The sequence below is a fragment of the Moschus berezovskii genome, chromosome 14, assembly GCF_049115385.1.
Source record: "Moschus berezovskii isolate FMDL1 chromosome 14, NW_MosBer_1.0, whole genome shotgun sequence".
NCBI lineage: Eukaryota > Metazoa > Chordata > Mammalia > Artiodactyla > Moschidae > Moschus > Moschus berezovskii.
Genome location: NC_142473.1, coordinates 4,821,433 through 4,847,643, shown reverse-complemented (window position 1 = coordinate 4,847,643; position 26,211 = coordinate 4,821,433). Strand labels below are relative to the sequence as shown.

General features: G+C 37.5%; 1 protein-coding gene and 1 pseudogene across 7 annotated transcripts in view; both read right to left on the bottom strand.

Moving 5' to 3' along the window:
* Positions 1-548: 548 nt before the first annotated feature.
* On the bottom strand, positions 549-7,812 carry LOC129554912 (uncharacterized; annotated as a pseudogene).
* Positions 2,905-26,211, bottom strand: part of KBTBD3 (kelch repeat and BTB domain containing 3) — a 69,243-nt gene continuing 45,936 nt past the window's right edge. For 3 of the 7 annotated variants that reach the window (XM_055422831.2, XM_088842868.1, XM_055422832.2), the window contains exons 2-3: positions 16,488-16,732; positions 2,905-11,896 (exon numbers count right to left, since the gene is read on the bottom strand). In XM_055422831.2, coding sequence (XP_055278806.1) covers positions 10,294-11,896; positions 16,488-16,708 — 1,824 coding nt within the window. In that variant the 5' untranslated portion in view covers positions 16,709-16,732 and the 3' untranslated portion in view covers positions 2,905-10,293. The other 4 variants (XM_055422830.2, XM_055422833.2, XM_055422835.2 and 1 more) reach the window with 4 other exon arrangements.

Genomic DNA, 26,211 nt, shown 5'->3' with positions numbered 1-26,211 from the left:
AGAGGTGCTCAGTCAGGCTAAGACAGGATTCCTCAACTTCAGCAACATTGCTATTTAGGGTTTGACCATTCTTTTGGGGGAGAGGGGAGAGTGGGAACTGTCCTGTGCATTGCAGGATGTAGGCATCCCTAGCTACTATATGCCAGGAGGAATATGCCCAACTTTCTAATTCTGACAACCAAAAAATGTCGCTAGACATTGCCAAATGTCTTTTGGGGGCCAAAGTCACCCCCAGTTGACAACTACTGAGCTAGAATTTTACACAGACATAATTGGAAACTCTGAGTGCATAGATTATAAAAGACGGGTGTGTAATTTTACTAAATTAAAGTGTACAGTACAACAATTTCTGCTATACTGTTTATGCTAGGGCACATAGTTTTCATAGAAGACTTAAGCATATATTACCCACAAATAATTATCTTTTTCGTATTAAAAACACTAATATTCAACAGGGGAAAAACAACAACAATACAGCTAACCCTGCAACCATTTTTAAACCTAAACTTATACTTTACAAACATTTGATAAATGGAGACCTAGATAAATCACTGCAAGTGTCCTTCCTTCTGAATTCGTAGTCTTTCACTACTTGAGTTTCTTTTCAATCTGCAGCTTCTCCAATTCAGATTCGAAAAACTGCAGCCTATCTTTTTCCAGTTGTGAGCGTTCTCTCTCAAGTTTTAACTTCTCAGTTTCTATATCCTGTGGCTGATGTATGGACTTTTCCCCTTGACCAAGTTCACTTTCCAAAGACGGCTTCTCTGAGCTGATTATCTGTAACCTCAGCTTCTCTCTTTCAATCTGCAACTGCTCCTTCTCCAGCTGAAGTTGCTCATGCTCCATATCTAAATGTCGCAGCCTCTCTTTCTCAATGTGTAGGCGTTCCTTCTCGACCTGCAGTCTTTCAGCCTCAATATCAAGTCTTCGTTTTTCCAATTCTAATTTCTGTTTCTTTGTTTACAAGCAAATGGGGCTCATCATATGCAGACCTAGATGGTGTTAAGTTTAGAGTAAAAAATTCATCAATGTGGGGGAAATCAGGAAGTTCATTTTCCCTTCTGCAATCTTGTATGACTGATGACATTTCTTCTTCCTTTTCAATCTCAAATTCAGGACTCTGGGGATCTCTTTCTTCCTCCTTGGCCTCAGGATCCACCTTCATCCCTGAAATCTGCCACATTTTGCCAATCAAAACTTGTATCACTTCGGAATCCAATCTTTTCATCTATCTCTTCAGTGAGTCACCTAAATCAGATGTGGGAACCAACTAGCTTAATGTTCGCCTTCATCTTCTTTCTCTTCATAAGGGCTCGACAGTCAAGGTACCTTCTTTTCACTTCTGTCCTTGTTCTCTGTTCTCCTTCTCCTACAGCATTTGCACACTGTGCAATCTCCTCCCAAGCCATTCACTTCATCACATTAATTGTCGTTATTAAGCTGCTTAGAAAAAATTACTTCCTTTCTGTAATTTCTTTCAAAAGGGTCTGAGTTTCTTATACACTGAAAATTTCCTTTTCAATTGCTTTATTTTCTAACTTCAATGCAGTTTTTACAATAAGGGAAGATGTGAAAAGAATTTGAGAAATGCTACAAAGTACGAAAATCAAGGACAATTCCTTGTTAGTACTTTGTTTAAATCAGTTTTCCATTCATCTACCAGCACAGGGGTTGGATGTTTCCTGCTAGCCTGGTGGCACCTCCTCCTGAATTCAGTATTTTTAATGGGACTCCCAGATGACCTTTTTTTCGGAGGAAACTTTAAGGAACACTGCCTGACACATATATTCCTGGGTAGGCATCCCGTAACAAAAATTATTGGTTAGACCTTAATATTTCATTTATCAAGGAAAGAAATTTAGATGCTTTAAACTACTAGAATAATTCTCTTTGTGACAATTCCTAGAAACAAGTATTTATTAATTTGTGCTTATAAATGAAATGTGAATTGTATTTAAATGGAAGAATATTGTGGTATATTTCACTCCTTCAGGAATAGATCACAAGGTGAACACTATTTGTAAAGGAAACAAACAAACAAACAAAATACTCATTTGTTGAAAGTTTTTTAAAGATTTTTTGAATTCCAATTAATGTTTCATAACATAAAAGGTGGTTAATCTCTAAAAGGGAAAAATTAGACTAGTTGGAATTTTAAATGAAAAGGCTAGACAAAGGCTTTTCTTGGTTGAAAATGTAAACTAACTTTGCACCATGTATTTTACTCAAAGTTAGGTAAGGGTAATTAATTTCCCATGGAAAGACTCACTAATGACTAGTAGAACAGAATCAGGTTAAAGAAGCCCTGAATTTGGAAGAAATGCAAAAATATTTATCAGGTGCAGTGAAATCTAACTCTATAAATACTATGATGATATGCTAAATATTTTAAGATGGTCCCACATATTTCTTAAGTTTTTCATGAATATTAAGTTTGCTAGTTTAGGTTTAGTTTCATCAGGCTTCATAGAAGTCTTCAAAATTGGAAAATTTAATAAGCCCAAGGAAACTTTACCCTGGAAACATAAGTTTTATAAAAGTAATTAAAATAAATTGCAGTTTTAATTAATGTTCACTAGGTAGATTGGTTTAGTGCCACATTGTCTAAAAATTCAATATTTTATAGTTTCAAAAACCTCAAAGCACTTTATAAACATTACTTTGAAACTCCATATTCATAGTGAAAAGAGTAATTACGTTTCAGGATTATTTTTTCTCTGAAAAATGTACATATATATCAATTAAAATCTGTATATTGGCCAAATTGCTAGTTTTTTACAAAACATATTTGCAACTTACACTGTAACTGAATAAGAGCCTGTAACAAAATATTAAGTAATTCTTAAGTTTAAATGTGTTTTTCATTTTCTGAGTACAGAGATTAAATTTTGTCTTTGAGGGGCTTTTGTTTCGCAGTGAGGAGAAGGATAAATTCAGGAAATTCAAAATTTAGGGAAAGAACTTCCCTAAATGCCAATGCATCAGTCTGAGATTATGAACCACTCTATTTAATGACTTAAGAGGAAAACTTGCAAGTATTAAAATGCTGACCAAGAGAGACCTCTGGTTTCAGGGTAGCATCCCCAACAACCTGGTAACAGGCTAATTCCCTCCAGTATCCTTACATTTTAAATTAACTACAGGGATTAAAGAGAAGAAGGTGAATCATTATTTGCTGGCAAAGTAAACTACAGAAGCTGGAAGCACATGGAGAATTGGAGGTAATAAGGGAAGAAGTCTGGAGCAGTAAGGTTGGACCAAGGATTTGATGACAGACTAAGAAATGAAGAGAAAGCAACTAGCATTATGTATGTAAGCATGTGGGATAGAACAGTTGATTTTTTAAGGGTTAGGATTCCATAGATCAACTGTTTCAACCTGAGCAGTATTCTAGAAGAGGGTTTGGGAGTCAAGGTTGTTTAGCAAATCACAACTGATCACACAGGAATACCAGAAATGTGATGGCAAATGGGCCTGTCCAGAAAGAGGAAAAATTGAACTGGAATTAAGACAGCATCTGTCCAATGTAAACATCTTAAAATAAGTCTTGTTATGGTATGATTTAGTCTTTCAGACTCTGGACCTCGTCACTAGTTCACCCGTACATATTAGGTAGGAAGGATGCTTATACCCTGGCATCTGGCTGATTCTTGTGTTGCTGATGTCCATGGAAGTAGGGTTGGACAGTGCCTGACCTTGGACATTCAGCTAGCTTCTACTGCTTTCATTTGTGGCGCAGGGACATTCGGTCTGTTTTTTCTTAGCTCATGCAGCACCTCAAGGTCTCTCTCCATCTATGATTCATTTCAAATTTAGCTGCATTTTATTCACTCAGCCCAACATGTCCACCTTGAAGTCTATGCTGCTCTGTCCACAGTTACAGAGCCAGTTCTAACAGTAAACCCATCTCAACCACCACTCTCTCAGGAATTCTGAGATTCATCAGAGCCACTCAGGGCATCTGGGGAAGGGGGTGGCAAGAAAATGAGAGCCTTAGCATTCACCTTTTTCTACCATTTTTATTTCTAGTAACAATAAATGCAAACAATATATATTCTTTTCTGAGATACACTTTAATACATTAATAATTATTTTATATAATTGAAATGTTTACTACATATTAATATGGTTAACATGGATCTGAAAAAAATGATTTTATTTCTCATTGCATATGGTAAATGCTCATATTCTACTAATAAAAAATGAAATAAATCACTTAAGTATGCAAAGTAGCTTTGCGCACAGTCTCCCCTGTGGGAAAAGGTCACTAAATCTATTATGTTCTTGTAGGGGAAACGGGGGTTGTATGTCTACTAATGATACTTTCAGTCATTGTCTTATCTATTACTGAATTTGAAAGGAAACACAGAATTAAATATTATAATTAAAATTCAAGGAGAACAAGTAATCCTTAAGCACTAAAAAAATTCAATGAGTTAGTTTGAAAGTATAATTTCACTTTCAAGTACCAAATATACATATACAACACAACTATACAACCAACTATACATGTTCTCCAAATGTGGGCAATGTACTATGTAACGCAATTTCATTCTTAAATAAAAAGTACTTCATTATTAATTTACTAACAAAGATATACAACATATACTAACAAAAAGTTGCATAAATTAGCTAGCCCAGACTTTTAACATAAGGATATCAAACATTACAAAAAGAACTAACACATACATTGATAACTAAAGTACAATGTGTAGCACTCTTAAATGTAAAATCCTAATGTAAATAAACTTTTTGTACATGAAAATTGCAAAATATGCAGTTAAGTCTAACCCATTCAGAAACAATATAACTATAATAAATTTTGCTTCATATATTGGCTTGATAGAATGTTAGTTTATTAGATGCGTTATTAATATGCAAGCACTGTGCTGATTGCTAGGTCCAGAAATGATAATATCCCTATTCCTAAGAGTTTCCAATTAAATAAGACAGATATGTAAAGAAGTATTTACACTACAATGTGAAACTCAGAGAATTGTACTCAAGTAATTCCAGCAACCTTGTTACCCTTGGAACCAATAGCATAATTTGTTGATCTAGTTAGTGACTGTTTTGGTTTCTATTTTTTGTACATGCTTTAGTCTCTCTTAGAAGTATTATTAAAATTCTGAAAACCATACCTAATGACAAATGATCAAAACACATTAAAATCTGGCTTCAGAATTCCTCTCCCAGAAAATGTTTGTGATTATGTCGATAGTTGATAGAAGGAGAGATAGCAAGGCTCTACCTCACAATGGATTTAGAAGAGCTGATTAAGGGAATGAAGTGCTTGCTTTATTAGAAGATTATGCAATGCTCATCATGCTCAACACACCAAAAAAGCAACAGAGCTAGGATGGATTTTTCTGAGCAAATGTACAAGTAGAAGGTATGTAACCTTGGCCACTGTGGCAAGTTTTAAAACGTTAAGCATTTGAACAAGAAGGAAAGTGAGGACTTGATTTTAGAGGAATGGAAGACATGCTATTTCCAATACTTATGGAGACAGCAACCTAAGATCAAGGATTGCAAGTTATTACAGGGAGGCAGAGTTGCTTTCAACCTTAGGAAGAACTTTCTAACAGAACTGTTTAAAAATGGAGGTAGTGAGCTCTTTACCCAGAAAGAACTGAATTAGAATGTGAAGAGAAAATCATCTGTCAAGGGTATTTTATAATTTAGAGGGGCTTTCCATACAAGGCTGGAAGCTGTATTAGATTTTAAGGTTATCCTCAAGTTTGAATACGAATCTATAATTTAGAAAAGTTTATCTCTTGATCAGTGTGTAATACCATGCTGTGATTAAAATCCCTACTGTAATATTGTGTTGATTAAAACCCCTATTTGTAAATTAAATTTGATTAAGCATCTTACTGTAATCAAATATATTTATAGACTTTTAAGAATTACAGATATCTTTCAAATCACATAATCTTTAACTAGATTCACTACATATAGCTATATCGCCACATTTGCAGTGAAATAAGAACAATCATTCAGGACAAAATTTTAGGTAATGGTCTTTGTAAAACAAATGTGCACTTATGGTAAACAGAAGGAGAAATCCCTATTAGCAGCTCACTGTAAATGTCAGCACCCTTTACAGAGTTTTTCCTAGGAGATTTTTAAAAAAAGAACAAATTTCCTTCAACAAGAATGCTCCTAAACTGATGTAATTTTATGATTCACATCTTATTGAAATCTTGAGTATGCAGACATTAAAATCAATTACTCAGAATGCCTAAATTCTAAACAAACTGGAGGAAGCAATTAGTCAAAAGGCAGAAAAACATCAAGATAAAAATGTGCAAATAAAACATAGAAATCTTTGGTTGTGTACTCCTGTGTAGGAATTTACTTGGGCTAGTTCTCTGACACATGCCATAGTTTTTGATATTTAGTCTTATTTCAAATATGGCTTTATAAAGTGGAGTGAATTTTGTTAGTTGAACAGAAACTGGCTTCCTTAAAAACTTGAGCCTTCGTTTTTAGGTTGCCAAGAGCTGCCCATTGGAAGGCATTTTTTTGTTCTTACACATTCAATTCTAAATATATGGGTTTCCAAACACTGGATCCAATTAAACTGAGAATGATGATCTAAAATATATTCAACAAAATATTTAACCATTATATTTATTGCTTGCAAATCTTAAAAGGTAAACAGATGTCTCCCTCTATATTTGACTCTGATTTTCAAATCAGATGCCTTCATTTAGGTACCTAAGAAAGGTTGGGGGCGGGAGAAGGGGACGACAGAGAATGAGATGGCTGGATGGCATCACCGACTCTGTGGACATGAATTTGAGTGAACTCCGGGAGTTGGTGATGGACAGGGAGGCCTGGCGTGCTGTGATTCATGGGGTCGCGGAGAGTCGGACACGACTGAGCGATTGAACTGAACTGAACTGAACAGAACACATACTCAATTGCTCTTCTTGGTATCTGGGGAAAATGGAATCATGTTGCAGGATGTGGTTGCTCTCAAATACTATTCTAGCTTTCAAGAGTAACATATAATGAATACTGTTGTGATAAAGACTGCTTCCCAAACAAAAATTGAGAATTATATGAATGCAGTTAATTTGATTATGCAAATATTCTTCATACCGCTTTTGTTTCACAGGGAACAGATGAACAGGTGCTCTACATTATAAATCAAGTTTGAAGATAGTTCTAAAAATGTTCATTAACTTTGATATCATATAAATGTTGAATTTAATCTTTTTTATGCTTAACAGTGACACATAACTATTTTCAATTTTAGCGGACACTAGGATACTCCTATGGACATGAGTTTGAGTGAACTCCGGGAGTTGGTGATGGACAGGGAGGCCTGGCGTGCTGTGATTCATGGGGTCACGGAGAGTCGGACACGACTGAGCGACTGAACTGAACTGAGGATACTACAATACTGCAACTTTTTTGCATGCATAATCCATTTACCAGGGCAAATGATAAACAATTTGGAAATGTTATTTAGAATTTTGCTACAAGAATGAAAGCAATCTGGATAATGAGTTTAATTATTTTGTCTCTTACAATGCAGCACTGACTGAAGGATGATAATGAAAGGAAAGGAAACTTCAAAGAAAAGAAGACTAAGGGAAGAAGTCATAAAGGGATATTGTTTTCTAATCTTACAGACAGGAAAAACGGCTCCTCCTGGGTAGAATAGACTTGAAAGATCACTGAGACTTGTGCAAGAGATCGAGAATAGAGGGCCAGGCCAGAAATAATATATGTGGTTCTTGGTGAAGCCAAAATGATTGGCAAGAAGGGAATGATAATACCAGTTAAGTCACTGACCATGTGTACATGTGCCTCAGTTCCTTGAGGATTTTGAACACCCAAAACCATTTTTCAATAACCATTTAGTAGATCAAATCAAAGTGTTCCCTTTACCAGAGGATGCAAAATTGGAGAGAATAAGATTAACTGCTAAGAGAGCCAAGCCCAGTATAGACTGCTATAATGCCAAGGAAAAAGAACAGTAAGTAAAGGAAGAGTTTGAGGTTTTATGACTAGACAGACTACTTTTTAAAGTTATAACTGATGAACACTCAGGTAAAGATGTAAAGGGATGACAGTAAGTGAAAAACGATCAACAAGTTTCCTGCAGCAATTGAGGAAACTAAAGCAGAAAGCCTTGTGCATTGAAAAGTGTTTAAAATCAAATGTAGAGGGAGTTACTTATGGCTTGGAAACAAGGATACTTCTAGTAACATCAGGAACCAATGGCCGTGGCTGCTCTGTGACAACCCAGAGAGGTGGGGTATTGAGGGAGGTGGGAGGAAGGCTAGAGAGGGAGGGGACGTATATATGCCTATAGCTGACTCATGTTGATGTGTGGCAGAAACCATCACCACATCGTAATTATCCAAGTAAAAATAAAATTAAAAAAAATCAATGGCCAGTGAGAAGAATGGTAGAAATCAAGATATAATAATGAAACAAGATCAGGAAGGGATTCTATTTTGCTTTAGTTTCTCCTTTCTGGAAATATTTGTTTATATATGTCTAAATGAACAATTTTGTCACCCACTGTGTTATGGTCTTTCTCAAATAACTTGTTTTCAAAGTGCCACATAACACACAGAGAAAGCCTCCACTGAATTTTCTTTCTTATGCACACAACACACATCCACAGAGACAGAGAGAGAGAAAAGGGCAGAGCCAACAAAGGTACGTAGGGAGGAAGCCACCAATTCTACAGAAGAATTTTTATGCAACTATCGTCTGATTACAGACAATCCCTGATTTTGGAATTGCATGATAATTTAGTCTAACATTCTATTCCATTTTGAAAAATATATTTGAAATTTATGATTGCATAAATTTATATGGTAAAATAAAAGGACCTTCATTTAGGTACATTTCTACTTCTAAAGAATATTTACAACAGATTAACATTTACTACAGTGTGTGGGAAACTTCATTTGATTCCAGAGAAATACAATCTACACATTACCTGAGATATAAATCAGGTCCTAAAACCTAAAATACCTGTATCGATAAAACTGATTAAAGAAACATATCCTCTTACAAGGCAGAATCATCTTAGCTGAGAACAAGGATGATTCTCTCTCATTGTTTGGGTTACAGATAATTAAACATCTAATAAGTTGCAAGTTTCACATATCTACTATCAATACCAAAAGCCCAGTCACATTTTTAAATTTAGTAAGTAATTCACAATGAATAATGTGCTGAAGAAGAAAACATACACAGCACTTTACAGCTGGTATACATCACCACAAAAAACTGACACGGTACTGAGATGTTGAAATTTCTTACTTCAACTCAAATTTGGACATGCAAAAGTTTAAGAAATGCCAACAGTAGTAGTCCACTTATCTAGAGGTCAGATTTTCTATATCCTCGCTTACACTGGAATCTGGCAATGATATGGAAAAGTATTTTAGGACTACCATCCCAGAATCCAAGAATGTCACTAAAAGGGTTACATGTCAAGATAAAATCAGGTCAGGTATAACTTGACTAAATAAATCAAGAAAGTTAATTTACTGAGCTTGAGCCAGAAAATAAAATACCTCTAAAAACTGAGACCAACTAACACTAAAACTAATAGAATAAGCAAATTTTAAGACATTTCAATAACTGCCAACAGCATTACAGTACACTATGCTCTTAATGAAGAGTTGAATCAAAAAATTAAAACATGTTTAGTGTACAGTTTTAGAAGGCTGGGGAAATACACTTCATTTCAGAAAATTTTCTGACTGAAAAATAGTGAAAGAAAAGAAAGGGCTTAAAAATAGCTAACCAATGATCAGAAAAAAATAGGAATTCAATTACTCTTATACCTGTAGTAACAAGATAGGATTCTCACCTCTAATATATTTTACACTTCATATAGTATAAATAAGTCATTTTTACTACCTAAAGAGACTTCTCCCATTTACATTGTCCAATTCTGTGAAGTGTGATTTGTTTTTCTGTCGTGGTTAAAGTACTTTAAGAATCAAAACATCAAAGCCTGAGTTTTACTTATATATGGAAATACTAATATCCTAGATTCTCCAAGATTAAATTAAATACAGTTTTTGGTAAAACGTATTGTGTATTTTAAGTTTCTGGGAACTGCTAATTCATATATAGTATACATTCATAGTATTTCTCTAATATAGCATACATTCATAGTAATTCTCTTATAGGTCTATTTTATCTTACTCAGCTGTAAAGACCTTTTTACCAATAATTAAAGTTAATAAATTTACTGCAGGCTTCTAGAACTTCAATTGCTTTAGAATGTCTAATCATACACTATTTTTAGAAATGATTAGAAAACCATGGGTCTCTGTATTTATTAAACTGAATCACCTGGCAGTAAAATTCAGTTAAGGCTCTTGGCATTGGTGAAACTTCTTCCCACTCAGACCTGCTGCTGTGATAGACCTGAACTTCATCTGTGATTTCATCTGGTGCATAATCACCACCTAATATATAAATTTTATCTTCAATTCCAACTGCACCGGCATTGAAGCCTGCACATTCAAAAGATCCTTCACCCTTCCAAACACAAGTATCTGGACAAAAACTATAAACCTTATAAGTGGAAAGGTCACATATATAGAGTGTGCAGTTTACTGGGACAGCTTTAATTAGCGTTGCATGAAAAAACTGCCCGAACTCTGCTACTAGTTCAGACCACTGATCAGTTGTAGCATTGTAGTTGAAAAAGCAATCAAGTGATGGGTTAAAGGCATCTGTAATTTCTACCTCTGATCCTAGAACATAAATTACATCTTGGCATGCACTTGCTTCAGGATAGTATATGCCCCTGGGTAATGGGCTAACAGACACCCATTCTTTGGAAAGAGGATTGTAAGATTCAACATCTAAGAGACTTTTAATGTCCTGAGATCCTCTAGTTTTTCCACCTATGACAAATAACTTATTGAGAGCCATAACTGATGTATGCATGGTTCTTGGTGTTTTCATAGTTGATACCAGGAAAAAATCATTTTTGACTGGACAATAGCACCAGGTTTGATCAGTGGCATCATGATATGATTCTGCAATATGAAGCCGAACTGTTCTACAACATGGCCCTTTGCAACCACCTGTCAAGAATATTTTCTCCCCATAACTAGAGAGACTAGATCCTGGCAAATCAATCAGGTGTGACTGTGGCAGTATCTTCCATGAATCACTTTTAATATTATAGCAAAACGTATATTGAGCTTCTCCATTTTCCTCAGTTTTGTGAACAAATATGTATTTTTCAGTTGTGGATGGTCGAGCATCAGGGAAAAGTCCACCAGAACCTTGCACACACTTAATTGCGTCCATGATTATGTCAAAACAGTTTGTGCTTTTGAGTAAACACTCTTCATTGAGTAGACAATCTTGAAGTGTCTCCTCAGATAACTGACATAATCTTACTTTTTTAATCAAATAAGGCAGATGTTTTTGCCTTGATTCTAAGTTATGTTTAGTCCAACTAAGGACAACTTTGAGTACAGTTTCTTCTTCAGGAACATTTAATTCATCTGATTCCAGACACTTTTGCAGTACTCCAAAATTCATCTCTAAGAAATCACTGGATTTAAATAATAAAGAAAAGTGATGTTGTACAAAGTATAAAGCATGGTCAAACAAACGGGCAGAGCCATAACTATCTGATATAGATAATAATTGTAAACAATTGACAAGATTAATACTTTTTATTAAAAAGTCACTGCAAGCTTTGGATAGGAAGGAAACTTGAAGAAATGATGACAACTGGAAGAACATTTCCACATTATCATCTGTTATCTTTGTTTTTCCAGTATAGGCATAATCAAGAAATGCTTTTACTGCTTTGGAGGACAAATTAGTAATGGTAACACTTCCACCATCTCTTTCTTTCATGTTTACTTCAAACATAGCCCTGCAAAAATGAAGAACACAGAAGAACAAATAAACAGGAATATTTTATTCCAAGATAATTTTCAATATGACCTTAAAGAGGTTTCCTTCACTCTTAGGTTGATATAAAATACATTTACCAAATACATTTTTAAAGCATCATAATAAATTAATATCTACATTAGAGACCATATTATTTATCTGTAAAATACACATATTACACAATACCACATTGAAAAATATATGGATTACAGCTTAACCATAGCAATGAATCCAAAGGCTATAAAAAGATTCAAATTTTGTGTCTGATTTGATGTTCTTATATATTATTCATAACATTGGGGTAAAATCTAATGGCTGAATTTATTTACCTATGGATTAATTTAGTTCAACTCTGCAGGTGGTAACTAAAATTACTTAAAATACAGGATAAACTTACATATACATTATCCCCACCTAACAGTGATACGACTCTAAGAAACTGGGAACATTTTTGGCTCATTTTAAGCAAAAATATAAATTATTTGGAAATGTTTAGGCAGGAGACTAAGATATATTTCACGCCTGGCTTTACTAAGAACAATATTGCCATCCATCCTTAATTAACTTTATATCCAGAGTTACTAATTTTTATACTTTAAACAAACCCATTAGGATGGTTTTCAGTAGAACTGCAAATAAAAATTAAGGTTAAAGAGGAAAGAGCTACAACAAAGAACTAAAGGCTGCCAGTTGAACATTCGTCAAGACTAAAGACCATCTGACTTTGGGCCTGGTTTAACACTGGTTTGCTTTTGTACTAGAATTGTTCAGGATACCTTTGTGAGCAGTGCCCAAGTACTCTGCAGGCATGCTTAGTTGGTTAGTGTGTTAGACTCTTTTCAACTCCATGGACTGTAGCCCGCCAGGCTCCTCCATCCATGGGATTTCCCAGGTAAGAATACTGGGGTGGGATGCCATTTCTTCCTCCAGGGTATCTTCCCAACCCAGGTTTCAAGCCCACATCTCCAGCACTGCAGGTGGATTCTTTACCATCTGAGCTATGAGGGAAGCCCCAAAGTAGGACTGGGGGAAAACTAAATTTCATTATTAAAGTCTGTTCTAGAGAGTAACTAAAGCTACTAAAGAAACACTGGGGTCCACCTGAAAAATATGAGGAGGCTTTCAAATACAGAACACTCCTTAGGAAAAGGATGATAAATCCCCTTTCTAATAGGGATATTCAATACTTCTTAATGTAATAACAAATAAACATGGTTACAAAATTTATACATGTTCCACATTGTGCAGGATATTTCAATAATGTGATCAACTTAGAAACATTAACCTGTGGTGATAATCGTATTAGATTATTAAGATATCTATAGGCAGTTTAAGGTAATAATAAGAGGGTGGCCTCTAGATCAGGGCTGCCTTATTAACTGTGTGACCTTGGGGAGGTATCACTTAATCGTACTTCAAATTCTTCTGAAAATGAGGATACTAGTAGTACCTATGTCACCGAGTTATGAGAGGAACAACTAAGTTAACTGATGCAAAATATTAGCTGTTATCGGAGTAGGAAATGGCAACCCACTCTAGTATTCTTGCCTGAAAAACTCCATGGACAGAGGAGCCTGGCGATCTACAGCCTATGGGGTTGCATAGCAACTGAGCACTGAGCACATTAGCTGTTACTATCATTTTGAGGAAAAAAAGTTTTCTAAAATTGTATGCATTTCTAATTTACCATCAGCTTCCACACTGTCTCTGAGAAGACATGTAATGTCTTCTATACTTCATCCTATTCATCTTTAAAGTATTCAGTTAACTTCTATCTCAAATTTACTTGTTATCATAAACTGGTTATACAATAGTGTGCTTCTTTTTGAATCTTGTCTCCAGGGACTCTACATTTCAATCATAATTTTTATTTTCCAAAAACATTATAAAGGGCATTTACCATGCACTGTATACTTTTCTGCTATTTTTAATTTTATATACCCCAATATTCCTGTAAGTTTATAGCCCAATACTCCAGTGAGTTTGATCATAACACAAAATTATGTATTAATGGCCTTATCCACAAGAGTGTAAATTATACAGACCTTCTAACTACATTTGTACACCTTTTTATGTGAACTATATACTCATTTAGTAAAGTATCATATATATCATAAAAGATTCAGGTCATTATAAAACTGTCATTTGTTTTACTTCAGAAGAGGTACAAATTTTACAAAACATTGTTTTAACAGTAATTTTTAAACATTTGAAAACAGACCCCTAAAAAGCTAAGCAGTAGGCATAAGTCCACCATAAAGAGTAGAGGACTGCCAATTCAAATGCTCACATGAACTTCTTATTCTGTTAACATTAAAGCTTTATAAAGAAATAAGACTGTATGTTCACACCAAATCATTTCCATTTTTTGGCTAGATTTGGAAATAATTTCAGCAAAAAAAAAAATTAAGCTAATGATAATAATAATAAATAATAACAAATTCAGCTTAATAACAATTCAACAATAATAACTGAAAGTAGTGGACACTAATCAATTGTTATTATTTAGTCTCTAAGTAGTGTCTGACTCACTGCAACCCCATGGACCATAGACTACCAGGCTCCTCTGTCCATGGGATTTCCCAGGCAGGAATACTAACGGTTGCCATTTCCTTTTCCACAGGATCTTCCCGACCAAGGGATTGAGCCTGCCTCTTCTGCATTGGCAGGTGGATTCTTTACCACCAAGACACCAGGGAAGACTGACCTAATCATTGCATATATGTTATTTCTTTCAACTCTCATTAATGACTTTATGAACAAGATTCTATTTGTCTTATCCTAATTTTTTACAAATAAAGAAACTGAAGCATAACGAGACTAAGTCACATAAGTTCAGTCTAATAAGTGGTGGAGCTGGAATTTAGATTTAGGGCATGTGCCTAAAGAGGCCAAATACTTACCTATTATACTGTACTGCTTCCTTTAATGAAGAGGTGATATGAAGGATAAGGGAACAAAAAAAATAGTTCCTTGGAAGAAAAACTGAATTCAAAGGGAGGTGGAAAGAAACTAGTGGAACCTGAAAATGGGAGAGCATAAGGCCAGTTAGGGCCCCTGTGGAAGCTGAAGAAGAATAACTTAGGTGACCTGAGAGAAGAAATGAAAAGAATACATGAAGACATATAGTCTAGTTAGGCAAAAAGCTAGTAAAAGGTGTAGTTCCCCTTGTCCTCAGTAAACTGTGACGTAGCACTGAGCCACTGCTCTCAAATTCAAAGCAGGAAACCCTAGAGAAACTGGTGTTTAGTGACTTCCACTGGGGGTCGAGTGGGTGGATAAGACTCTACGCTTCCAGTTCAAGGGGCACGGTTTGATCTCTCATCAGGGAACGAAGATCCTGCATGCCACATAGGGCAGTCAAAAAAAAAAAAAGGTTTTTAGTGAGTAGTAGATATCAATAGGAGAAGGAAATGGCAACCCACTCCAGTGTTCTTGCCTGGAGAATCCCAGGGACGGGGGAGTCTGGTGGGCTTCCGTCTATGGGGTCACACAGAGTCGGACACGACTGAAGTGACTTAGCAGCAGCAGATATCAATAAACTTGCTGAATGAAGTACAACCTGTAAGATTTAATCTTGAGCGATAAGGGTGTGGTTTAATTATATGTTGGTAGTAAAACACAAGTTAAATTAAGGGTTAAAACCAGTATAAGTTAACTTGTATCTAGATGCTTTTATATCTTATATCTTGCTCTTTTTTTTTATCAAGTTTGTTAGAGATTTAAATTCTGCTTACTTAGAATTGCTTCTAAAACTGAACTTAATGCAAAATACTGCAATTAGGATTTAAGTTTATTAAAGTATGACTAGGAGGGCTGAAGGTCAGAATGTCAGCAAGAGAGGTTTGCCTGTCTGATGAATAGGTCTCAGAGGCATTACCTTCATACAGTTACCACAATACTAAGGTCATGTGTCTGACCCTTAACCACGAAGAATCAGAAACCCACTGTCATCATAGTCGATTCTAACAGTGTTATGACTAGTGCATTCTTTGCAGGATGATCTACTTGGGGAACTGAATTATACTCAGAATCAGAATCAAAACAAGTTGAATGCTCTCCAGAAATTGCTCCGGAAGTACTTTTCCTCACTTTAGGATGATCCAGGCTAAAGAGCAGAGAAACTCTCCATGTTAGAGTCCCTCTTCCCTGGACAATCCATGGGATACAACCCATGTCCAAAATGTATTTTTTCTCAGATGCTTCATTTTCTTTGAGCTTGGCTTCCATTTCTGCTCAGTCTATCCTTTCCTCTTTTGCCAAATTATACAGTGCAGGGGACCTCCCAAACAAAACTCACCCCACATCAAAACAATTTTATTTCCAGAACAATAAGGACTAATGTTTAACTTTGGGAAATCCTAGCCTGGGAAGACTTGAGCTTTAAAAAAGGTAGTCTTATATTTTCATATTAAAAAAATCATTAGTTAATCTAGGTTCTAAGTATCTCTTTTTAAGTATTAAAGATTACTATTCCATGTTCTTAGGGGAAAAATTGAGTTACAGTCATAAAAATAACTTAATTAGTGGTGTCATAAAATCTGAGGGATAGACAGACAAGGTAAAAGTACCTGAAAAAGTCACTGCATGCTGCTAACACACAACGATGACATGGGATTATTTCATCTTTCATGATTATTTTGAAATCATAAAAGATATTTTGTTCTCGAAAATTCTGTAGTATACTTAAGATTTTCTGTCCATGATCTTCTGACACAAGGAAGTTGCTTTTCTTCTCAGGTGGAATTCCATTACATGAGCCTTTTTGATTGAAATCATATGAATTATCCATAGCCACTTCTATCTGTTCTTAGAACTAGAAGGAAAAATAAAAAATCACTGATTTAGCAGAGTCTTAATGAATTTTCAGATCCAAAATTCGCCCTCTTAGTGTAAATCACAAAAAAGTGCTCACTAAAAACAATCATAATGGTAAATCTTGTCCCACACACTTGTTTTCATGACATGTAATGGTAAATTCCTTTTAAATTTTTATAAATATTAAGCTCACTGAAATAAAAAGTATGCTATTTAGGGATAAAGTTCGAGGCTGTATAATTGCATTAAATAGCACAATTATAAGTTGTATCAAAAACTGACATAGAATCTGATTACATGTCTAGTCTTGTTACATAATAAGAGGTATCGCTTTTATAAGCAAGTATCATTTGAGTATCTATCCAACAAACCTCTCTCTGCTCCCATTCTTTTCCTTCTGGTAGCAAACCAGATGTTAAAATGTTGATGCTGAAGCACAGGTACATGTCTTCTGGGATTACACTTTTAAAAAACTGGTTGAAAAAGAAAAGCTTGTTAAATTAACTGGTTATAGCCTTTAGTATGGAGAAGGCAATGGCGAGCCACTCCAGTACTCTTGCCTAGAAAATCCCATGGATGGAGGAGCCTGGTAGGCTGCAGTCTGTGGGGTCGCTAAAGGTCGGACACGACTGAGCAACTTCACTTTCACACATTGGAGAAGGAAATGGCAACCCACTCCAATGTTCTTGCCTGGAGAATCCCAGGGACGGGGGAGCCTGGTGGGCTTCCATCTATGGGGTCACACAGAGTCAGACAAGACTGAAGTGACTTAGCAGCAGCAGCAGCAACCTTTAGTAAGGTAGGAAAAGTCAACATTGGTTCAAGCTGTAATATTTGAAAGCAGGAAAGCCTTTTAAATGAGGTCAGAAATCCAAGATAGTTAAAGGACAGATTAACTGTGACTTTCCCAAATTTAGTTTTGAGCATAAAAGTTTATACCACAAAAAGCAAGGAAACAGAAAGACAGTAAGACTGGGATCTAGGTGAGTCAGAGAAATAGGAAACCTTGATTGCTTAGCATACTTCTGTTCTGGTTATTTATTGCTTTGCAAATCACCCCAAAACTTAGTGGCTTAAGACAACTTATTCTCTCATGGTTCTGTAGGGTTAGATGGAGCTTCTTATTTGCAGGCTTTCATATGGTCAGTCAGGTGGCAGCTCAGGCTGAAGGCCTGATCAGGTCAGAGTCAGGTGGCAGCTCACCTGAAGGCCTGATTCACCTGGGTGAGATGTCCAGTACGATTTCCTCACTCACATCTCCTTCAGGTGGGATGGACAGCTAGAACAGACAGGGCTCTCTCTCCCTCTTGATGCACTCTCCATGTGACCAGCTTAATGCTTCCTCATAGCATGGCAGTCTCAAGGTAGCTAGACTTCTTACATGGTAGCTGTGTTCTAGAGGAGGAGTTTCAAGCGCAGGTGAAAGCGAGATGCTGGAGAAGTAGTCTGAATTGTCCTACATCATCAATCAAAGCTTCATTCTAAGACTGAGACAGTCAACTCTGTGTTATCCAAAATAGTAAGCATGAGCCATGCATACCAATTTAAACTATTTAAAATTAAATAAAAATTAAAAGTTTAGTTCCTTGGTCTAACCATATTTTAAGTAGACAGGGACGGGGGAGCCTGGTGGGCTTCTGTCTATGGGGTCACACAGAGTCGGACACGACTGAAGTGACTCAGCAGCAGCAGCAGCTATATGTAATATGATGGTTACTTTTATGTGTCAACTTGATTGGGCCATGGGGGTATCCAGACATTTGGCTAAACACTGTGTCTGGGTTTGTCTGTGAAGGTGTTTTTGGATGAGATGAACATCTGAATCAGCAGACTGAGGAAAGCAGGTTGCTTTACTTAATGTGAGTGGAACTCACTGAATCCATTAAAGGCCTGCAAAGAACAAAAGGTCCTGTAAGAAAGAATTTTTTCTGTCTGCCAGACTGTCTTTGAGTTGGAGTATCAGACTTCTCCTTCCTTGGGATTAAAACTTGGATTACAACTTTACTGCTAGTTTTACTATTAGGACCCGTTTTCTGATGTTAGGACTGCTCAGCTTCCAAAAGCACATAAACTAACTCTACAGAGTAAATCAATCTATCTATCTTCCCTCCAATTGGCTCTGTTTCTCTGGAGAACACTAACACATGCGGCTAATGGTTACTGTAGTGTACTGTATGATACAGCAAATAAGGAGTATTTTCATCATCACAGAAAGTTACTGACTATAAAATAATGTGCCTGTGTTAAGAGTGTGTGTGCACACATGGGCAGGGGGCAGTAACATGATGCAATTTGCAGTATTAGAAAAATAAGTTACCTGTAGTCATTTTGTGAGCAGTGTTCTGAGTAACTGTAAGGAGGGAGATATATTAAGAATGAAAGTGGGAGTGAACTTCTGTGGAAATGAAAGAATATGGAAATCAAATAGGTAGAGATGAAAAAAGGGAAACTTTCAAAAACAGTATCTTTAAGGGTATAAAAAATGGATGCCCCATTCTGCAGATTTAGGTACAGGATCATGACAAATCATAAATTGAGGATTCCTGTAGTAGATTTCCATTTTCACTTCTGCGCATGCTACGCATGCTTTAATATATTGCCAGTATGCAAAGGTTTCAAATTGGGTGATTACAGATCTTAGGAAGTCGAATTGTTTCTGATTCTGACAGCATGCCTCACTTTCTGTGTGCCTCACAGATTTGATGTTATTACCAAATGTTGTTAATCTGAATTTAGGAAAATTCCAAATTGGCTGCTTACAAGCTGGAAGGCACAGTAATGATGAGAAACTGCTCTGGAAAAAAACATATTCAAGGAATGGCTCTAAATGTGAGTGCCAATAGTTACAGTTTTACTCTAGCCAGGTCAAAGCTTTGTTTCCACGTTGCCATTGTTTACTCTCTGACCTCCAGATCTTAGAACCTTACTGTTGTCATCTAGGAAATAAAGTCTCAAAGGACATTACTGGTTTCAAATTTCTAAGATCAAACAAAGCAGATGCAAGACACACAATATGAAGGAACAAATGGTGAATTTGTTCTGCCACTCTCCTTTAGAGAGATGCTACAGGCATCTGATGGAACTGCAGTTGCTGACAAATCACGAAAAAAAATCACAAGAAGGGAGAGAAAGAAGGTCAAGTATCACCCAAATTCATCATCAGTAACCACGTCTATTTGGTGAGACAGCATATCAAACTGTTTCTCTAATGTAGCCATGATAATGTAGCCATGGACCATCAAGGGTCCCTGAAACCCTCTCAGGAGCCTGTGAAGTTAAAATTATTTTCATACAAACATTAAGTAGTTGCTTTTCTCACTATTCTGACACTTGCAATGATGGTACAAAAGAAATGTGAATGAAATTGCTACCATCAAGAAATACACCTATTTATTGTATTCACCCCAAGCACTCGGAAGGTGGAAAAAGTCAACTTCACTTAAAACTGTCCTTCAGTTCAGTTCAGTTCAGTCGCTTAGTCGTGTTCGACTCTTTGCGACCCCATGAACCACAGCACTCCAGGCCTCCCTGTCCATCACCAACTCCCTGAGTTCACTCAAACCCATGTCCATCGAGTCGGTGATGCCATCCAGCCATCTCATTCTCTGCCGTCCCCGTCTCCTCCTACCCCCAATCCCTCCCAGCATCAGACCCTTTTCCAGTGAGTCAACTCATCACATGAGGTGGCCAAAGTATTGGAGTTTCAGCTTTAGCATAAGTCCTTCCAATGAACACCCAGGATTGATCTCCTTTAGAATGGACTGGTTGGATTTCCTTGCAGTCCAAGGGACTCTCAAGAGTCTTCTCCAGCACCACAGTTCAAAAGCATCAATTCTTCGGTGATCAGCTTTCTTCACAGTCCAACTCTCACATCCATACATGACCACGGGAAAAACCATAGCCTTGACTAGACGGACCTTGGTTGGCAAAGTAATGTCTCTGCTTTTTAATATAGTGAAGTGCTAAAAATTCCGGATTTTATTAAACCTTGCTCCTTATGGATACATCTTTTAACTTCTGTGTGACCAAATGGGAAGACCATATAGAGCACTTCTGCTATATACCCAAGAACTATGCCGTCTTGAGGAAAAGTACAGATGCAGCTACCATTTATGCAGAATGTCAAATGACAGACACATTATGGCTATTCTATCTTGGGTATTTGGCAGATATTCTCCAAAGTGAAGGAAGTGAACCTGCCATTTTGAGGAAAAGAACCGAGAATATGTGTTGTCAATAAAATTGAGCTTACAAACAAACACTCACAAAGAATGAAGTGTCATAAAGGGAGAAAGATAATAAGAGGCTTAGGCTCCAAAGAAATGTAAGACAGAAAACAGTTGTATTTTCTTCAGAGAAAAAGAACCAACAGGCCATATATTTGGCTATAAGCCTATTTGTTATATACATAACTACTGGTATACGTGTGATATCTGTGTGGGCTGTGTGTGTACATGCATGTAGGTAAATATAGTCTATATGCATATCAGTTCAGTCGCTCAGTTGTGTCCGACTCTGTGACCCCATGAATTGAAGCACGCCAGGCCTCCCTGTCCATCACCAACTCTCGGAGTTTACCCAAACTCATGTCAATCAAGTCAGTGATGCCATCCAGTCATCTCATCCTCTATCATCCCCTTCTCCTCCTGCCCCCAATCCCTCCCAGCATCAGAGTCTTTTCCAATGAGTCAACTTTTCGCATGAGGTGGCCAAAGTATTGGAGTTTCAGCTTCAACATCAGCCCTTCCAATGAACACCCAGGACTGATCTCCTTTAGGATGGACTGGTTGGATCTCCTTGCAGTCCAAGGGACTCTTAAGAGTCTTTTCCAGCACCACAGTTCAAAAGCATCAATTCTTCGGCACTCAGCTTTCTTCACAGTCCAACTCTCACATCCATACATGACCACTGGAAAAACCATAGCCTTGACTAGACGGACCTTTGTTGGCAAAGTAATGTCTCTGCTTTATTTATTTTAATTGGAGGCTAATTACATTATTGTATTGGTTTTGCCATACAGTGATATGCTATCTAGGTTGGTCATAACTTTCCTTCCAAGGAGTAAGCGTCTTTTAATTTCATGGCTGCAATCAGCATCTTCAGTGATTTTGGAGCCCAAAAAAATAGTCTGACACTGTTTCCCCATCTATTTCCCATGAGGTGATGGGACCGGATTCCATGATCTTAGTTTTCTGAATGTTGAGCTTTAAGCCAACTTTTTGACTCTCCTCTTCCGTTTTCATCAAGAGGCTTTTGAGTTCCTCTTTACTTTCTGCCATAAGGGTGGTGTCATCTGCATATCTGGGGTTATTGATATTTCTCCCAGCAATCTTGATTCCAGCTTGTGCTTCTTCCAGACCAGTGTTTCTCATGATGTACTCTGCATATTAAGTTAAATAAGCAGGGTGACAATATACAGCCTTGACGTACTCCATTCCCTATTCGGAACCAGTCTGTTGTCATACACATAATTGGCTCATAAAATTGTGGAGGTCCCAAGATTATGGTTGGCTAGTCAGAGACTCAGAACAGCCAATGGTGTAGTTTCACTTTGAATCCAAAGGTCTAAGAACCAGGACAGCTGATGGTGTCAGTTCTACTCTGAAAGCTGGTAGGCTGGAAACCTAGGAAGAGATTATTTTTCAGTTCCAAGCCAAAGGCAGGAAATGACTAATGTTTTATTCAGGTCTTTGGTTGATTGGATGAGGCCCACATGCATTAGAAGAGGCAATAATTTACTCAGTCTATCTACTCAAGTGTTATTAATCTTATCCAGAAACACCCTCACAGACATATCCAGAATAACCATTTGACCAAATGTCTGGGCACCCAGTGCCAAGTCATCACAACAGTGCAAACAGTGAAACAGCGCAAATCTTAAGAATGTTGATAAATCCGATCTAGGATGCAAAAGAATACTCTAAGTTAGAGGCTACAGAGAAAATCATGGTGCAAATCTTTACTTAAGACTGTTGAGGTTAATTCCCTAGTTGTCCAGTGATTAAGACTCTGTGCTTTCACTGCTGGGTCCTGGGTTCAATCCTCTGTGAGGAACTAAGATTTCCCCAAGCCGTACGTTGCAGCCAAACAAAACAACAACAAAAAAGAATGTTGGTAACATCTGATCTAGGATTAAAAAAATATTCTGAGTAGGGTACAAAATCTTTGTACCAATAATTATATATGGCTATTGTCCCAATGGTAATTCCTTACCTCACAAGATATACTACTTAAGTCACTTATAAAACTATGTTTATAAAATATGCATGCCTTTCCTCCTTTTCTAATAACTACAAAATCATATCTTCCCAGAGCTATGACGTAATATGAAATAGAAGCAGGGCTCTGGAATAGAATGGGCTTACCTGGTGGCTCAGACTGTAAAGAATATGCCTGCAATGCAGGAGACCCAGGTTTGATCCCTGGGTCAGGAAGATCTCCTGGAGAAGGAAATGGCAACCCATTTCAGTATTCTTGCCTGGAAAATTCTGTGGACAGAGCAGACTGGTGGGCTAAAGTCCACGGAGTTGCAAAGAGTTGGACACGACTGAGCAACTAACACACACAGAGTAGGATAGACTTGAGTTCCAATTTTGGTTGTGATACTTGTGATATATTTGAGGCAAGTAACTACAAATCTTTGATTCTCATTTTCTTCATTTGTAGAATAAGGATAAACTTATTTATCTAGTTGTGTCGCTGAGATTAAAAAGTAATATATAATTTAGCATTTACCGTGTGCTAATGAAAGACGCTTGCTCCTTGGAAGGAAAGTTATGACCAACCTTGATAGTATATTAAAAAGCAGAGACATTACTTTGCCAACCAAGGTCCGTCTAGTCAAGGCAATGGTTTTTCCCGTGGTCATGTATGGATGTGAGAGTTGGACTGTGAAGAAGGCTGACCGCCGAAGAATCGATGCTTTTGAACTGTGGTGTTGGAGAAGACTCTTGAGAGTCCCTTATACTGCAAGGAGATCCAACCAGTCCATTCTAGAGGAGATCAATCCTGGATGTTCATTGGAGGGACTGATGCTAAAGCTGAAACTGCAATACTTTGGCCACCTCATGCGACGAGTTGACTCACTGGAAAAGACTCTGATGCTGGGAAAGGTTGGGGGCGGGAGGAGAAGGGGACGACAGAGAATGAGATGGCTGGATGGCATCACCGACTCTGTGGACGTGAGTTTGAGTGAACTCCGGGAGTTGGTGATGGACAGGGAGGCCTGGCGTGCTGTGATTCATGGGGTCGCGGAGAGTCGGACACGACTGAGCGACTGAACTGAACTGAACTGAAATGAAAGTTAGTGTGTGTGTGTGTGTTTAGTCACTCAGTTGTGTTCGAGTCTTTGTGACCCAGGGACTGTAACTCATAAGGCTCCTCTGTTCATGGGCTTTTCCAGGCAAAAATACTGGAGTAGGTTGCCATTTCCTCCCCTAGGGGATCTTCTTGACCCAGGGATCACACCTAGGTCTCCTGCAATACAGGAGCCACCAGGGAAGCCAGTTTTCTATTAGAAGTCCATTTAAAAGTCAAAAAATCATTTAAATGACATTAATCAAAATATTTATGTCTATAAGGTGACGGGGAGAGGAGAGTAGAAGCAGTTGTTTAATAATTCCTTTAAGAGCAGAGAAGGCAATGGCACCCCACTCCAGTACTCTTGCCTGGAAAACCCCATGGACGGAGGAGCCTGGTAGGCTGCAGTCCATGGGGTCGTGAAGAGTTGGACACGACTGAGCGACTTCACTTTAACGCACTGGAGAAGGAAATGGAAACCCACTCCAGTGTTCTTGCCTGGAGAATCCCAGGGACAGGGGAGCCTGGTGGGCTTCTATCTATGGGGTCGCACAGAGTCGGACACGACTGAAGCGACTTAGCAGCAGCAGCAGAGCTTAAGAGAAAGTTGAGCATAAGAGCTATCACTGCAGAGTGGTTCTACATGGAGTATCGATGAAAGAGGAGAGAGACAGCTGGTGGAGACATGAACCAACCTTCTCTTTCTGACTCCATGATGATGGAAAGGAATATTTATAGGGATGAGCCAGGGAGTACTTACACACACAAAAGAGGAGCATAAGAGAGCAAAACGCCAGCATGATTGGCACTAGACAGACAGACATGGGTTAATGCGGTGCAAAGGATCAAAGTATTTTCTCAACAACACAATGAGGTCAAGGTGTTATCCTTGGCTTGTTTCTCAAGTTCATCAACGGGCTGAAGCATCCATACTCTGTAACAGCAATGTAGGGTTTCTCCATGGCCTGCCTCAAAGAATCAGAGAAGTGGCTGACTCAGTCGATAGTGCCTAGACATCCACTGGAATTGCTCCAGCTTCTAATCCACTTACAGACATGTATTTAAAGCCTTCTTTATTAGAGGAAGGTAAATGCTGAAGATGGAAAAATAAATTTATCTCCTACAAGCTTAGATTCTTCTGGGTTTTTAGAAGTTCCCTCAAAGTTTAGGATTATAGGTGTTGACAAAGATATTTGATCCACACGTGACAACAGAACTTACTACCATGACCTCCAAGCCATCTAATCAGGGAGAGATGAAGGAAAAGATGTGGGTAGATACAGAAGACTTGTTTCATAATACTTTCCATTCTGTATGCTTGATTATGTACATCTGTATACATAAAGTTTTTTTTACAATTTACAACTTAATTTTAAAATATATTTTCACTAGACATTTCAGAGTAACTCTATTATTCAACTCTTTAATGTGGTCATAATTACCACTAGAAACTACCAAAATTTAAGTAGTATCATACTGGTTTTCCCCCCATAACTCTATTATTTTTCTAATTCTCATCTAGATGAATAGCTTCTATACTCTCCAAGTCAGACAACTGGAAGTTATATTTCACCAATGATACACACTCATTTTAAAACAACTTCTTTCCCTCCCTATTTGTCATTCTTTTAGTTCACGCTCTCATCACTCTCACTTGGGATTGGATTGGGGTTGAATTGCTCCAACAGCATCCACACTAATATTCCTTATTTTGTAAACTTTTATTTAAAATCTTTGGGTTTTCAAACCGCATATACAGTGAAAATATAAGTTAAATGAGGTACAGCATTCCTGCTCTTACAGGTTTATAGGCTAGTGTTGTGAGAAATAAGTAAACTGTGAAAGTTAGTCACTCAGTTGTGTCCAACACTTTGCAACCCCATGAACTGTATGTAGCCTGCCAAGCTCCTCTGTCCATGGGATGAGGCAAGAATATTGGAGTGGGTGGCCATTCCCCTCCAGGGGATCTTCCCGACCCAGGTCTTGAACCTTGGTCTCCTGCATTGCAGGTGGATTCTTTACCATCTGAGCCACCAGTGAAGCCCCAGGTAAAATGTACAAGGGTCATAAAAGCAATATGAGCAAGTACTATGGATGCATAGAGGAAGAACAACATTCAGACTTGCTGTCAAGAGTGGAGAGGACAGAATTGAGAGGGGAGGACCGAGGAAACCATTC